At 45.5% G+C, this 15,582-nt stretch overlaps 1 protein-coding gene across 1 annotated transcript in view; it reads left to right on the top strand.

Moving 5' to 3' along the window:
* Positions 1-15,582, top strand: part of PIK3C2B (phosphatidylinositol-4-phosphate 3-kinase catalytic subunit type 2 beta) — a 109,399-nt gene that overhangs the window by 73,877 nt on the left and 19,940 nt on the right. The window contains exons 22-25 of the mRNA XM_075264102.1: positions 8,478-8,607; positions 13,383-13,519; positions 13,634-13,803; positions 14,139-14,295. Of these exons, the coding sequence (XP_075120203.1) occupies positions 8,478-8,607; positions 13,383-13,519; positions 13,634-13,803; positions 14,139-14,295 (594 nt within the window). The remainder of the gene's footprint in view (positions 1-8,477; positions 8,608-13,382; positions 13,520-13,633; positions 13,804-14,138; positions 14,296-15,582) is intronic.

Genomic DNA, 15,582 nt, shown 5'->3' with positions numbered 1-15,582 from the left:
TTCATGGTGGAGGGAGCCCCTAAAAACCCCAGTTTGGACCAATTCATGGTGGAGGGAGCCTCTAAACAGCCCAGTTTGGGCAAATTCATGGTGGAGGGAGCCTCTAACCAGCCCAGTTTGGACCAATTAATGGTGGAGGGAGCCTCTAAACAGCCAAGTTTTGGGAAATTCATGGTGGAGGGAGCCTCTAACCAGCCCAGTTTGGACCAATTCATGGTGGAGGGAGCCTCTAAAAAACCCAGTTTGGACCAATTCATGGTGGAGGGAGCCTCTAAACAGCCCAGTTTGGGCAAATTCATGGTGGAGGGAGCCTCTAACCAGCCCAGTTTGGACCAATTAATGGTGGAGGGAGCCTCTAAACAGCCAAGTTTTGGGAAATTCATGGTGGAGGGAGCCCCTAAAAACCCCAGTTTGGACCAATTCATGGTGGAGGGAGCCTCTAAACAGCCCAGTTTGGGCAAATTCATGGTGGAGGGAGCCTCTAAAAACCCCCAGTTTGGACTAATTCATGGTGGAGGGAGCCTCTAAAAACCCCAGTTTGGACCAATTCATGGTGGAGGGAGCCTCTAAAAACCCCAGTTTGGACCAATTCATGGTGGAGGGAGCCGCTAAACAGCCCAGTTTGGACCAATTCATGGTGGAGGGAGCCTCTAACCAGCAGAGTTGGGGGAAATCAGGGTGGAGGGAGCCTAGTATTAGCAGAATTGTGCAACGCTTATGGTGGATGAGTATGAGGATGCGGAGGAATTGGAGCGGTTGAGTACAGACATGGAGTTTCATGTTGGGGTGCTTTACACAGGTGGGCACAAAAATGACGGCTCTACCCAGTGGTGGTTCATTTTTATCAAAGTGAGCCGGTCGGCACTCTCAGCTGACAGACGGGTGCGCTTGTCAGTGATGATGCCACCGGCTGCACTGAACACCCTCTCAGATAGGACGCTGGCGGCAGGACAGGACAGCACCTCCAAGGCATATAGGGCAAGTTCAAGCCACAGGTCCAACTTCGACACCCAATACGTGTAGGGCGCAGAGGGGTCGGAGAGGACAGGGCTGTGGTCGGAAAGGTATTCCCGCAACATGCGCCTATACTTCTCACGCCTGGTGACACTAGGACCCTCCGTGGTGGCACTTTGGCGAGGGGGTGCCATCAAGGTGTCCCAGACCTTAGACAGTGTGCCCCTCGTTTGTGTGGACCGGTGAGAACTTGGTTGCCTACTGGAGGAACTGCCCTCCCTGCCGCCAACGTCACATGCTGGAAACATCTCCATCATATTCTGCACCAATTGCCTGTGGCAAGCATTGATGCGATTGGCCCTCCCCTCTACCGGAATAAAAGACGAGATGTTGTTTTTATACCGGGGGTCAAGGATAGCAAAGATCCAGTACTGGTTGTCCTCCATGATTTTGACAATACGCTTGTCGGTTGTAAAGCACCCCAACATGAACTCAGCCATGTCTGCCACAGTGTTAGTTGGCATGACTCCTCTGGCCCCACCGGAAAGTTCAATCTCCATTTCCTCCTCATCCTCCATGTCTACCCATCCGCGCTGCAACAATGGGACGATTCGAAGTTGCCCGGAAGCCTCCTGTATCACCATCACATCATCGGACAACTCTTCTTCCTCCTCCTCCTCCTCCTCCTCCTCCTCCATTAAACGCAGTGAAGCGGACAGATGTGTGGACCTACTCTCCAGCTGTGACGGATCGGATGCTATCCCTAACTCCTCTGTGTGATCTGAGTTATCCCTGATGTCAATCAGGGATTCTCTCAGAACACACAAGAGCGGGATTGTAAGGCTCACCATCGCATCCTCAGAGCTCACCCTCCTTGTGGACTCCTCAAAGACCCGTAGGATGTCACAAAGGTCTCTCATCCATGGCCACTCATGGATGTGAAACTGAGGCAGCTGACTTTGTGGCACCCTAGGGTTTTGTAGCTGGTATTCCATCAAAGGTCTCTGCTGCTCAACCACTCTATTCAACATCTGAAACGTTGAGTTCCAGCGTGTGGGGACGTCGCACAAAAGCCGGTGTTGTGGCACATGCAGGCGTTGCTGGAGAGATTTTAAGCTAGCAGCGGCTACTGTCGACTTGCGAAAGTGGGTGCACATGCGCCGCACTTTCACCAGTAGCTCTGGAACATTGGGGTAGCTCTTTAGGAAACGTTGCACCACTAGGTTGAAGACGTGGGCCAGGCATGGAACATGTTGGAGTCCGGCAAGCTCCAGAGCTGCTACCAGGTTCCGGCCGTTATCACAAACGACCATGCCTGGGCCCAGGTGCAGCGGCTCAAACCATATTGCCGTCTCATCGAGGAGGGCATCCCTCACCTCGGAGGCAGTGTGCTGTCTGTCCCCCAAGCTGATCAGCTTCAGCACAGCCTGCTGACGTCTACCAACGCCAGTGCTGCAACGTTTCCAACTCGTAGCTGGGGTCAATCTAACAGCGGAGGAGGAGGCGGTGGCGGAGGAGGAGGCGGTGGCGGAGGAGGAGGCGGTGGCGGAGGAGGAGGCGGTAGAGGAGGAGGAGGCGGTAGAGGAGGAGGAGGAGGGGGGTGTTCTTCTCGTGTCCCTGCCAGGAATGTTAGGCGGGGAGACGAGGTACACCGGGCCAGTTTGGGAAGCAGTCCCAGCCTCAACTACATTCACCCAGTGTGCCGTCAGTGAAATGTAGCGTCCCTGTCCGCATGCACTTGTCCACGCGTCGGTGGTCAAGTGGACCTTTGTGCAAAGCGCGGAACTAAGGGCCCGCCTGATGTTGAGTGACACGTGCTGGTGCAAGGCGGGGACGGCACACCGGGAGAAGTAGTGACGGCTAGGGACGGCATAGCGAGGTGCCGCAGTTGCCATCAGGTCCAGGAAGGCGGGAGTTTCAACAAGCCGGAACGCCAACATCTCCTGGGCCAGCAGTTTAGCGATGTTGGCGTTCAAGGCTTGCGCGTGTGGGTGGTTAGCAGTGTATTTCTGCCGCCGCTCCAATGTCTGAGAGATGGTGGGTTGTTGTAAAGAAGCGCCTGATGGTGCCTTTGATGGTGCAGGAGAAGGAGATAAGACAGGAACAGGGGAGGATGAGGGAGAAGTCAACAAAGTGGCGGAGGCAGATGAAGTGGTGTCCTGGCTCGTCCTCTGGAGTGCATCGCCAGCACAGTCAGCAGTGGCAGTGGCAGTGGCAGAGGCAGAGGCAGTGGCAGTGGCGTGAACGGCAGGCGGCCTTTGTCCTGCCGTTGCTGCCTGCCACTGATTCCAGTGCTTGGATTCCAAATGACGGCGCATTGAAGTGGTGGACAGGTTGCTCTTCTCAGAGCCCCTAATCAATTTCGAGAGGCAAATTGTGCAGACAACACTATATCTGTCCTCGGCGCATTCCTTGAAAAAACTCCACACCTTCGAGAAACGTGCCCTCGAGGTGGGAGTTTTTCGGGGCTGGGTACGAACTGGAACATCTTGGGAGATTCCGGGTGTGGCCTGGCTTCGCCTAAGCTGCTGACCTCTGCCTCTGCCTCTAGCTACCCTTTTTGGTGCTGCACCTGCCTCAACATCCACACTACTTTCCCCGCTTGACATCCCCCCTGTCCAGGTCGGGTCAGTGTCCTCATCATCCACCACTTCCTCTTCCAACTCCTGTCTCATCTCCTCCTCCCGCACAATGCGCCGGTCAACTGGATGCCCTGACGGCAACTGCGTCACATCATCGTCGATGAGGGTGGGTTGCTGGTCATCCACCACCAAATCGAACGGAGATGGAGGAGACTCTAGTGTTTGAGCATCTGGACACAGATGCTCCTCTGTTAGGTTCGTGGAATCGTGACGTGGAGAGGCAGGTTGAGGGACAATGAAAGGAGCGGAGAACAGCTCTGGGGAGCAGGGACAGTTTGGGTTATTGTTCTGTAAAGCTTCGGAATTTTGGGAGGAAGGAAGACAAGACTGTTGGGTAATAGGAGGAGAGGAGGCAGAGTCTGACTGGCTGCTGGACAATGTGCTGTAAGCGTTCTCTGACAGCCATTGCAAGACCTGTTCCTGGTTCTCGGGCCTACTAAGGTTTGTACCCTGCAGTTTAGTTAATGTGGCAAGCAACCCTGGCACTGTGGAGTGGCGCAATGCTTGCTGCCCCACAGGAGTAGGCACGGGACGCCCTGTGGCTTCACTGCTACCTTGCTCCCCAGAACCATTCCCCCGACCTCGCCCACGGCCTCGTCCACGTCCCTTTCCGGGAGCCTTGCGCATTTTGAATTCCTAGTTAGAAATTGGCACTGTATACCAGTAGTAAAAATTGTGGGTGCACATAACCCCAATATATTCTTTGAATTACCAGTCAGAAACTGGCACTATATGGCAGTAGCAAGAAATGAGGGTATTTGTATTCCCAATATATTCTTTGAATTCCCAGTCAGACAATGGCACTGTATACCAGTAGTAAAAATTGTGGGTGCACGTAACCCCAATATATTCTTTGAATTACCAGTCAGAAACTGGCACTATATGGCGGTAGCAAGAAATGAGGGTATTTATAACCCCAATATATTCTTTGAATTCCCAGTCAGACAATGGCACTGTATACCAGTAGTAAAAATTGTGGGTGCACGTAACCCCAATATATTCTTTGAATTCCCAGTCAGAAACTGGCACTATATGGCAGTAGCAAGAAATGAGGGTATTTATAACCCCAATATATTCTTTGAATTCCCAGTCAGACAATGGCACTGTATACCAGTAGTAAAAATTGTGGGTGCACGTAACCCCAATATATTCTTTGAATTACCAGTCAGAAACTGGCACTATATGGCAGTAGCAAGAAATGAGGGTATTTGTATTCCCAATATATTCTTTGAATTCCCAGTCAGACAATGGCACTGTATACCAGTAGTAAAAATTGTGAGTGCACGTAACCCCAATATATTCTTTGAATTACCAGTCAGAAACTGGCACTATATGGCAGTAGCAAGAAATGAGGGTATTTATAACCCCAATATATTCTTTGAATTCCCAGTCAGACAATGGCACTGTATACCAGTAGTAAAAATTGTGGGTGCACGTAACCCCAATATATTCTTTGAATTCCCAGTCAGACAATGGCACTATATACCAGTAGCAAGAAATGAGGGTATTTATAACCCCAATATATTCTTTGAATTCCCAGTCAGACAATGGCACTGTATACCAGTAGTAAAAATTGTGGGTGCACGTAACCCCAATATATTCTTTGAATTCCCAGTCAGACAATGGCACTATATACCAGTAGCAAGAAATGAGGGTATTTATAACCCCAATATATTCTTTGAATTCCCAGTCAGACAATGGCACTGTATACCAGTAGTAAAAATTGTGGGTGCACGTAACCCCAATATATTCTTTGAATTACCAGTCAGAAACTGGCACTATATGGCAGTAGCAAGAAATGAGGGTATTTGTATTCCCAATATATTCTTTGAATTCCCAGTCAGACAATGGCACTGTATACCAGTAGTAAAAATTGTGGGTGCACGTAACCCCAATATATTCTTTGAATTACCAGTCAGAAACTGGCACTATATGGCAGTAGCAAGAAATGAGGGTATTTATAACCCCAATATATTCTTTGAATTCCCAGTCAGACAATGGCACTGTATACCAGTAGTAAAAATTGTGGGTGCACGTAACCCCAATATATTCTTTGAATTACCAGTCAGAAACTGGCACTATATGGCAGTAGCAAGAAATGAGGGTATTTGTATTCCCAATATATTCTTTGAATTCCCAGTCAGACAATGGCACTGTATACCAGTAGTAAAAATTGTGGGTGCACGTAACCCCAATATATTCTTTGAATTACCAGTCAGAAACTGGCACTATATGGCAGTAGCAAGAAATGAGGGTATTTGTATTCCCAATATATTCTTTGAATTCCCAGTCAGACAATGGCACTGTATACCAGTAGTAAAAATTGTGGGTGCACGTAACCCCAATATATTCTTTGAATTACCAGTCAGAAACTGGCACTATATGGCAGTAGCAAGAAATGAGGGTATTTATAACCCCAATATATCCTTTGAATTCCCAGTCAGACAATGGCACTGTATACCAGTAGTAAAAATTGTGGGTGCACGTAACCCCAATATATTCTTTGAATTACCAGTCAGAAACTGGCACTATATGGCAGTAGCAAGAAATGAGGGTATTTGTATTCCCAATATATTCTTTGAATTCCCAGTCAGACAATGGCACTGTATACCAGTAGTAAAAATTGTGGGTGCACGTAACCCCAATATATTCTTTGAATTACCAGTCAGAAACTGGCACTATATGGCAGTAGCAAGAAATGAGGGTATTTATAACCCCAATATATTCTTTGAATTCCCAGTCAGACAATGGCACTGTATACCAGTAGTAAAAATTGTGGGTGCACGTAACCCCAATATATTCTTTGAATTACCAGTCAGAAACTGGCACTATATGGCAGTAGCAAGAAATGAGGGTATTTGTATTCCCAATATATTCTTTGAATTCCCAGTCAGACAATGGCACTGTATACCAGTAGTAAAAATTGTGGGTGCACGTAACCCCAATATATTCTTTGAATTACCAGTCAGAAACTGGCACTATATGGCAGTAGCAAGAAATGAGGGTATTTGTATTCCCAATATATTCTTTGAATTCCCAGTCAGACAATGGCACTGTATACCAGTAGTAAAAATTGTGGGTGCACGTAACCCCAATATATTCTTTGAATTCCCAGTCAGACAATGGCACTATATACCAGTAGCAAGAAATGAGGGTATTTATAACCCCAATATATTCTTTGAATTACCAGTCAGAAACTGGCACTATATGGCAGTAGCAAAAATAGTGGGTGTATATAGCCCCAATTCTATTGCTAGGGGACTTGCAGGGTATTTCTGGGGTGAAGGTGGGGGGGCACACCGTTGGAACGGGTATCGGGGGTATATATCGGGTATACGGGAATACACTGACAGTGTATTCCATTCAGGATCCTGGGAAAGCTGGGTTGCGGCGATTGAGCCCGTCAGTGCCACGTTACACTGACAAGCTTCTCCCTGGAATTTAGCTCTTACAAGAGCTGTTGTGGTTGTCTTCTCCTTCCTATCCTAGCCTGTCCCTGCCTACCCAGAATCTAAGCCCTAGCTAGCTGGACGGAAACCTCCGTCCTCGGTGAATTGCAAGCTCAGAATGACGCGAACCTGGGCGGCGCTGTTCTTTTAAATTAGAGGTCACATGTTTTCGGCAGCCAATGGGTTTTGCCTACTTTTTTCAACGTCACCGGTGTCGTAGTTCCTGTCCCACCTACCCTGCGCTGTTATTGGAGCAAAAAAGGCGCCAGGGAAGGTGGGAGGGGAATCGAGTAATGGCGCACTTTACCACGCGGTGTTCGATTCGATTCGAACATGCCGAACAGCCTAATATCCGATCGAACACTGTTCGCTCATCTCTAGTTATGACATCTATTGCTTCAAGACATGTACAGTAATTTAATGTAGCTATTTTGTGCAGTCTTCAGTAGTAAGAATCCACATATAAGCTGCTCAAAATCTGCTAGATCAGCGGTCAGCAACACACACCATAACAGTAACCAAATAATTGAATGACTAAACATCCATTTCAATTTGATTTCTATGCAAAAATGATTATTTTCCGGTGGATAGGGCTTTTGGCTGAACAGTAGAATGATCTGCTGTAAACCTCATATGAAGAGTCAGAGGATGTCCCTTACATAACCTGTTTGGGTTTTTTTCCCCCCTAATATAAAACCATACAAATCTGTCCAGCTGCCATATCAATCTTTACTTTTGCACTTGCTTACAGGTACAAAAATGAATTATAGAGGGCTGCCCCCTGACTAGGCCAGCTCACAGCCCAGGCACTAGAATGCCATGCCTTATTCTTTCTTATTCCTCCTAATGTATTTACATGGTCCATGAGAGCTAGGGACTTAAACGGAGCAGCAATGTTTTAAACATTAGAGAGAGCCCTGTGCCGAGTAAATATTCCGCCTGATTTGCCAACCTCTGCACAGGTACCGGAGGTTGCTGACCCCTGTACTAGATTGACCATCTGCCAAAGTTATAAGTGACCAGTATTTTCCTATTAGTAGATCTCAGCACATAAAACAATACCAAGAACTATAATAATAAAGGAAAATGAATAAATATCCTAATTAAACAACCGAACAAAGTTAAGCAGCAGTATAAAAATATAAGAGAATATATCTTTGTACCGTATTAGCCAGTGGATATGAAATGAAAAGATTTTTGTTAACCATTAAAAAAGGTATTAGCTACTGAGGACTCTCAATCTTTACATTTCATATAAAAATATAATCTTAGTCTAAAGATCAGCAAGGAATGCATAACCATAATATAAGCAATAAACTAGAATGTGGAAAAACAGGGTTTATAGTGGACATTTTCACAGTAACTTGCTATGACAGCTTTTTATACCTCTACAAATTTTGCTGGCTAATGTAATGTCTATTTCCTTCCTCAGTGTGGAGATGACCTCCGGCAGGACATGCTTACCTTGCAGATGATCCGCATCATGAATAAAATCTGGATACAAGAGGGCTTGGACATGCGCATGGTGATCTTTCGCTGCTTTTCCACTGGACGAGGACGAGGTATGTATAAAGGGAGTGTACCGCCACCAAAACTAGCTCTACACCACTTATATACTGACAGGTGAGGTCATACCCAATTAGTAGCTGTTAATGGTCGTGCAATCTTACTGCTAATAAAATCGACATTTAATTTTTATGCAAGTGAGTTGTTTGGTGCATCTGGGGTATGACCAAACCTGCCAGAACTGTGGTCATCACCAAGCCCCAACCGCTAATATAAAAATTGAAGTAGCTATAAGTAAAGATGTTTGTGGATTTTCAGTGCAGATGCCACATTACAGTACAGGGGAAATCAGGTGCTCTGGTAACTGTGGCCATGCCCGGGATGCACCAAACAGCTCATTTACCAGTACTCATTTTTTTTGCATGGACACAAAGTCCATGCATGGTCCAGACTTTGTGTCCGTGCAAAAAAAAACAAAAAAAAAAAAACCCAAAAAACGGTTACCAGGTGTAGAGGCTGCATTCGGACACTCGCGGTTACCTTTAAAAACCCATTCAAATGAATAAGTTTTAAAGCTGACCACCAGCAAGCCGTCCCCTGTCCAGTTTCCCCAGAGTTTAGGACGGAAACACCGGGGTGGAAAGCGGTGGTAGTGTGAACGCCCCCTTAGAATTGATATTGTGATACTTTTTGGAAATTATTAAACCTTTCAGCTGGATATTCATCGTTTTTATTTTTATTTTTATTTTTTTTTTTTGGGGGGGGGGGGTGGGTGTTTATTGCCAAGCTACAGATTGCTATAGACTGTACCATGCCCAGGTGGGAGTTTACATTCACTCCTACTGATTTACATTAATAGTGATATTGTAGACTCTGAATCTGAGACTGGCTACCATGTGGATACACAGTGTGTTTCCTCAGAAAGAAATTAAATATGACAGCTGGAATATATTTTATTTTTTTAAATCTCCCCACCTCTTCCTATATAATTACCCCGATCTCTTCTGCCTGTGGTGGATGTAATTTCCCTGCAATCCCTCTTAGTATGTCCAGATATGCAGTAGATGAATTGTGTTGAGTCAGTTGTGTTTGCATGTATATATTTGCTAGTGCTGCTCTGGCATTTAGACAGTTATACAAAGGAATGCAAATTGCTTTGGCTATTTTGCAATTGGCAGTCTGTACGCGTTATTTATGGTTCTCCCCTGTCATAACCTAGACTAGAAATATGTAAGCAGGAGACTGGCACTGTCTCTGAGCTTCTATATTCACATTTCTAATTTAGGCTGTGACAGGGAAGAGCTATGAATAATGTATACAGGTTGACAATTGCAGAGGAGTAAATGTTGGACTGTTAGCCCGATGAAGTAGAGCTGAATGTGTGTGCTAAGCACACACATTCAGCACTGCTTCATCACGCCAATACAATGCATTAGCCAGTGCTGATTGGCCAGAGTACGGAATTCGGCCAATCAGCGCTGGCTCTGCTGGAGGAGGCGGAGTCTAAGGTCGGACCTGAATGGAGACTGGTGTGGAGCGATCTTAGACTCCGCCTGCTCCAGCAGAGCCAGCGCTGATTGGCCGAATTCCGTACTCTGGCCAATCAGCACTGGCTAATGCATTGTATTGGCGTGATGAAGCAGTGCTGAATGTGTGTGCTTAGCACACACATTCAGCTCTACTTCATCGGGCTAATAGAATGCATTGGCCAGCGCTGATTGGCCGAATTCCGTACTCTGGCCAATGCATTCTATTAGCTTGATGAAGCAGAGTGTGTACAAGGGTTCAAGCGCACCCTCGGCTCTGATGTAGCAGAGCCGAGGCTGCACAAGGGTTCAAGCGCACCCTCGGCTCTGATGTAGGAGAGACGAGGGTGCACTTGAACCCTTGTGCACCCTCAGCTCTGCTACATCAGAGCCGAGGGTGCGCTTGAACCCTTGTGCACACTCTGCTTCATCAAGCTAATAGAATGCATTGGCCAGCGCTGATTGGCCAATGTATTCTATTAGCCTGATGAAGTAGAGCTGAATGTGTGTGCTAAGCACACACATTCAGCTCTACTTCATCGGGCTAATAGAATGCATTGGCCAGCGCTGATTGGCCAGAGTACGGAACTCGACCAATCAGCGCTGGCTCTGCTGGAGGAGGCGGAGTCTAAGATCGCTCCACACCAGTCTCCATTCAGGTCCGACCTTAGACTCCGCCTCCTCCAGCAGAGCCAGCGCTGATTGGCCGAATTCCGTACTCTGGCCAATCAGCACTGGCTAATGCATTGTATTGGCGTGATGAAGCAGTGCTGAATGTGTGTGCTTAGCACACACATTCAGCTCTACTTCATCGGGCTAATAGAATGCATTGGCCAATCAGCGCTGGCCAATGCATTCTATTAGCATGAACTGAGTTTGCACAGGGGTTCTTGTGCACCCTCGGCTCTGCTACATCAGATTGCTACATCTGATGTAGCAGTGCCGAGTGTGCATTAGATGTGTAGTTGAGCAAAACTGACTCAGCACTGCTAAGTCTCTGCATTCGCATAGGAATGCATTGGCCAGCCTTTGGCCAATCAGCGCTGGCTCTGCTGGAGGAGGCGGAGTCTAAGGTCGGACCTGAATGGAGACTGGTGTGGAGCGATCTTAGACTCCGCCTCCTCCAGCAGAGCCAGCGCTGATTGGTCGAGTTCCGTACTCTGGCCAATCAGCGCTGGCCAATGCATTCTATTAGCCCGATGAAGTAGAGCTGAATGTGTGTGCTTAGCACACACATTCAGCTCTACTTCATCAGGCTAATAGAATACATTGGCCAATCAGCGCTGGCCAATGCATTCTATTAGCTTGATGAAGCAGAGTGTGCACAAGGGTTCAAGCGCACCCTCGGCTCTGATGTAGCAGAGCTGAGGGTGCACAAGGGTTCAAGTGCACCCTCGGCTCTCCTACATCAGAGCCGAGGGTGCGCTTGAACCCTTGTGCAGCCTCGGCTCTGCTACATCAGAGCCGAGGGTGCGCTTGAACCCTTGTGCACACTCTGCTTCATCAAGCTAATAGAATGCATTGGCCAGCACTGATTGGCCAGAGTACGGAATTCGGCCAATCAGCGCTGGCCAATGCATCCCTATGGGAAAAAGTTTATCTCACAAAAATCACAATTACACACCCGATAGAGCCCCAAAAAGTTATTTTTAATAACATTCCCCCCTAAATAAAGGTTATCCCTAGCTATCCCTGCCTGTACAGCTATCCCTGTCTCATAGTCACAAAGTTCACATTCTCATATGACCCGGATTTGAAATCCACTATTCGTCTAAAATGGAGGTCACCTGATTTCGGCAGCCAATGACTTTTTCCAATTTTTTTCAATGCCCCCGGTGTCGTAGTTCCTGTCCCACCTCCCCTGCGCTGTTATTGGTGCAAAAAAGGCGCCAGGGAAGGTGGGAGGGGAATCGAATTTTGGCGCACTTTACCACGTGGTGTTCGATTCGATTCGAACATGGCGAACACCCTGATATCCGATCGAACATGTGTTCGATAGAACACTGTTCGCTCATCTCTACTTATAACCTGTTTTATTACTCTACCTTATCTTGCTAATGTATCACCTCATGAACTGTGACTTGTAAAGTGCTGCAGAACATGCTGGTGTTATATAAAGAAGATATTATTATTATTATTATTATTATTATTATTATTATGAACTAATAGCCTTTGCGTAGCATCTTGCTAGTATTGCGCTGTGCTCATTCATTCATTTGTATCGCCTGAAGAAGAGCTTGTAAAAGTAATTTTTATGGTTAGCCAATAAAAGAATCATACCTACAATTCTTAGGAATAGCAATGGAGTAGTATCAGTCATACAGGTGCAAAGGTTATGCTTTAGAGAACAACTTTACTCTAGAACTTTGTATTGGTCAGGAAGATCCTTGGCCCAACATTCTTATAACTAGTGAGGGTACTTTCAGTGGCATGGACCTATTATGTTATTAGTGGCAGCAAATATACCCAATGTCTTTACAGTAGGCTCACTATTAGGCCATGGTAGGCAAAGGTTTGATCAGTGCCCACAATATGCCAGTCTGTAGCTCCCTGACTGAAGCTTTCTTTCAGTTGTCTTAAATGTTGTTCCTTACAGAAGCCGTTATTACTCCCCTGTGTCTGAAAGGAAACCCATATATTACTCACCACCTGACGTCTGTAACGCAAAGATTGTGCCACTGTGTCTCCATGACAGCCCGGCATCAATAAGCTCAAGCCTATTATATATTGGTCTAATAATGGGAACCCCTCTCACCTTTTGGCTATGGTCATAAGTTGGAATTTAGAGTTTATGTTAAACCAGATTCCACCTCAAAATCCACTTGAAATTCATCTCCATTCACTTCAATGGTAGGTTGATGCTAAGTGAAATGTTTGGGAGATGGAAAAATACTTCCTGTCCATTGTGGAATTTGATGCAGAATTTTCAAATTCTGGTGAACATTCCGTGGTGGATTTAGTTAAGTTCTTAAATTCTGCTTCCAAATCCCAGAAGCAGATCTTTTCAGCTTCTACAAATTCCATAGTGTGAACCTAGCCTTATAATCCCAACTTTAGATGTAGTTTTAAGGATTGCTTTAAGGATGCTGCCAGGCAAATACCTTATTTTCAAAGTAGGCTGGAGGAGGTAAAAAAAACCCAAACCCTTATTCACTTGTCCCAGATTCTTGGGTGTCTTCCCAGTGTGGTCTGGTCCTGCAGCTCCGGTTGGTTTCTGCACTGCTCCCTCAATAGCACTGTTGGACTGTACTGCAATTTAAGTAACTTTTGAGAAGCAGGAAAATAGTTTGACATCTATTTTACAGGTATGGTTGAGATGATCCCATCTGCAGAAACTCTCAGGAAGATCCAGGTGGAGCATGGAGTCACAGCTCCATTTAAAGACAGACCACTAGCTGTCTGGTTGCAAAAACACAACCCGGCAGAGGATGAGTATGAAAAGGTGATGAAACCTGCATGGTGTGCCATAGCCTATTATCACTTCCCTTCTCTTCTGCAGTTTCATGTACTTAGTTTTATAGTCATTGGTAACCATGTTCCTATTTTATTTGTACAGGCAGTTGAGAATTTTATCTATTCTTGTGCTGGCTGTTGCGTAGCCACCTATGTACTTGGGATCTGCGATCGACACAATGACAACATCATGTTGAAGACAAGTGGTCACATGTTTCACATAGACTTTGGCCGCTTCTTGGGACATGCACAAATGTTTGGAAACATTAAACGGTGGGTATAATGCTGTATATATTATAACATCATGTCCTGTACGAAACTAAGTAATGCTAGGTTCACACTAGTATTCAGGTTTTTGTTGTTCGGGTCTGCTTGGGGACCTAAAAAACGGAAACCTCATGCGATTAAAAGTAGTTATCTGCCCGGTTGCAATTGCCTTTATACTGAAATCGGAGGAATGAAAAGTTGTGCAAAGTGCAATGGCGACAGAGTCCCCTAATGCTAGTGTGACCCTAGCGTTAGACAGAATATTTTATCAGATACTATATTGTGAAGTCTTTCTCTAAAGTTTTTACTAAATACGTGTTTGTATGTTATTTCTACTGCAGAGACCGTGCACCATTTGTCTTCACGTCAGATATGGCATATGTTATTAATGGAGGAGACAAGACTTCCAGCCGCTTCCATGACTTTGTGGATTTATGTTGCCAAGCATATAATCTCATCCGCAAACATACCCATCTTTTTCTCAATCTGCTGGGACTGGTAAATGGCATTTGCTTATGTTCAGAGTACAGACACTGTAGATTTGATAAGTTATAGACCTCACACTCACATACAAGTTTATTGTTATGCAGTGCAACAATACACCACCTATAGTAATCTATGAGTATATATTGGACCGCTCTACACCTGCTGATTTTATTTAGCGGATTTTTCTCCCAGGTTTATATATAGAAAAACAAATAACATTTTCCAAAAGGAAGCACATTAGAAAGATGTTCTCTCCTAAAAGCTTTACTCCTCAGGAGAATATTCGGGTAAACGTTGCATCATATAGTGCCTGGGACTCCTTCATATGCCTGGAATTGCACAAAGGCAATATTTTTATTAGTTTGTATAAACAGATCCTTTTATTAAAGAGGTTTACTGGACCAAATGTAGCCAGAAGCACTATTCAAGTGAATAGGATCTGATATGCAGTAACTCAATATGACCACTACACAGAGAAGGAGCTGTCTTCTTTTGGATCCATTCAAATCAAATCAAATAGGCTTTATTGGCACGTCCGAATGGATATTTGGCATTGCCAAAGCTAGTAAAGTGGGGGGGAGTTGGAGTCGAGGGGGGAGAGTATGGGGTTAAGGGGGTGGGAGGGGTGGCTGATTTGGGGTATAACAGTCCATGGAGTCTCAACTTCCTCTTAGTTGGTGACTGCTATATGGGGAGGTGGGGCAGGTGGTTTGGGGTGTGTATCAACTGCTAAGAACAGCAGATAAGTGGTCTCCTCCAGAGTGTTAGACCCCAGCCGATCTGACATTGATGACTTATCCTAAGGTTACTCTCTTATAAACTTTCCAACAGAATAATTTTGCATTGCTCTTTAAAATGACCACCAGATTCACTAGTAGCTAACTTTCTGTGTCTTTGAATAATGGCATAGTGAATGAGTTTTCACCAGTTTATATATTTAGTTATTTATAGATTTTGTACCATGCTGATGTGCCTTTAAATTCTTAAAGGGCTTATCCAGTACTATGTTACTGAGCTACACTTCCTCTTCCAGGAACTGACCTCACATGCATTGGTCACACGATCATGCTACAACTCTGTCCCATTCATTTGAATGGAACTGATCCACAGCACGGCCGTATAACTAACCGATATGAAGTCACTTCCTGAAAAGAAGAATAGGAGCACAGTGTCATAGTCGTGGATAACCCCTTTAAGGATTTGTGATGGTTATCCTAAGTTTTCCCATGAACAGAACCAAATTTTAATATGTAGACAATTAAAAGTTGACAATTTTTTTTAAAAAAATAATTCTCTGTC

This window comes from Leptodactylus fuscus, chromosome 2 (genome assembly GCF_031893055.1).
Source record: "Leptodactylus fuscus isolate aLepFus1 chromosome 2, aLepFus1.hap2, whole genome shotgun sequence".
Lineage (NCBI taxonomy): Eukaryota > Metazoa > Chordata > Amphibia > Anura > Leptodactylidae > Leptodactylus > Leptodactylus fuscus.
Note: the sequence above shows the minus strand (reverse complement) of the source record. Positions and strands in the feature narration are given on the sequence as shown.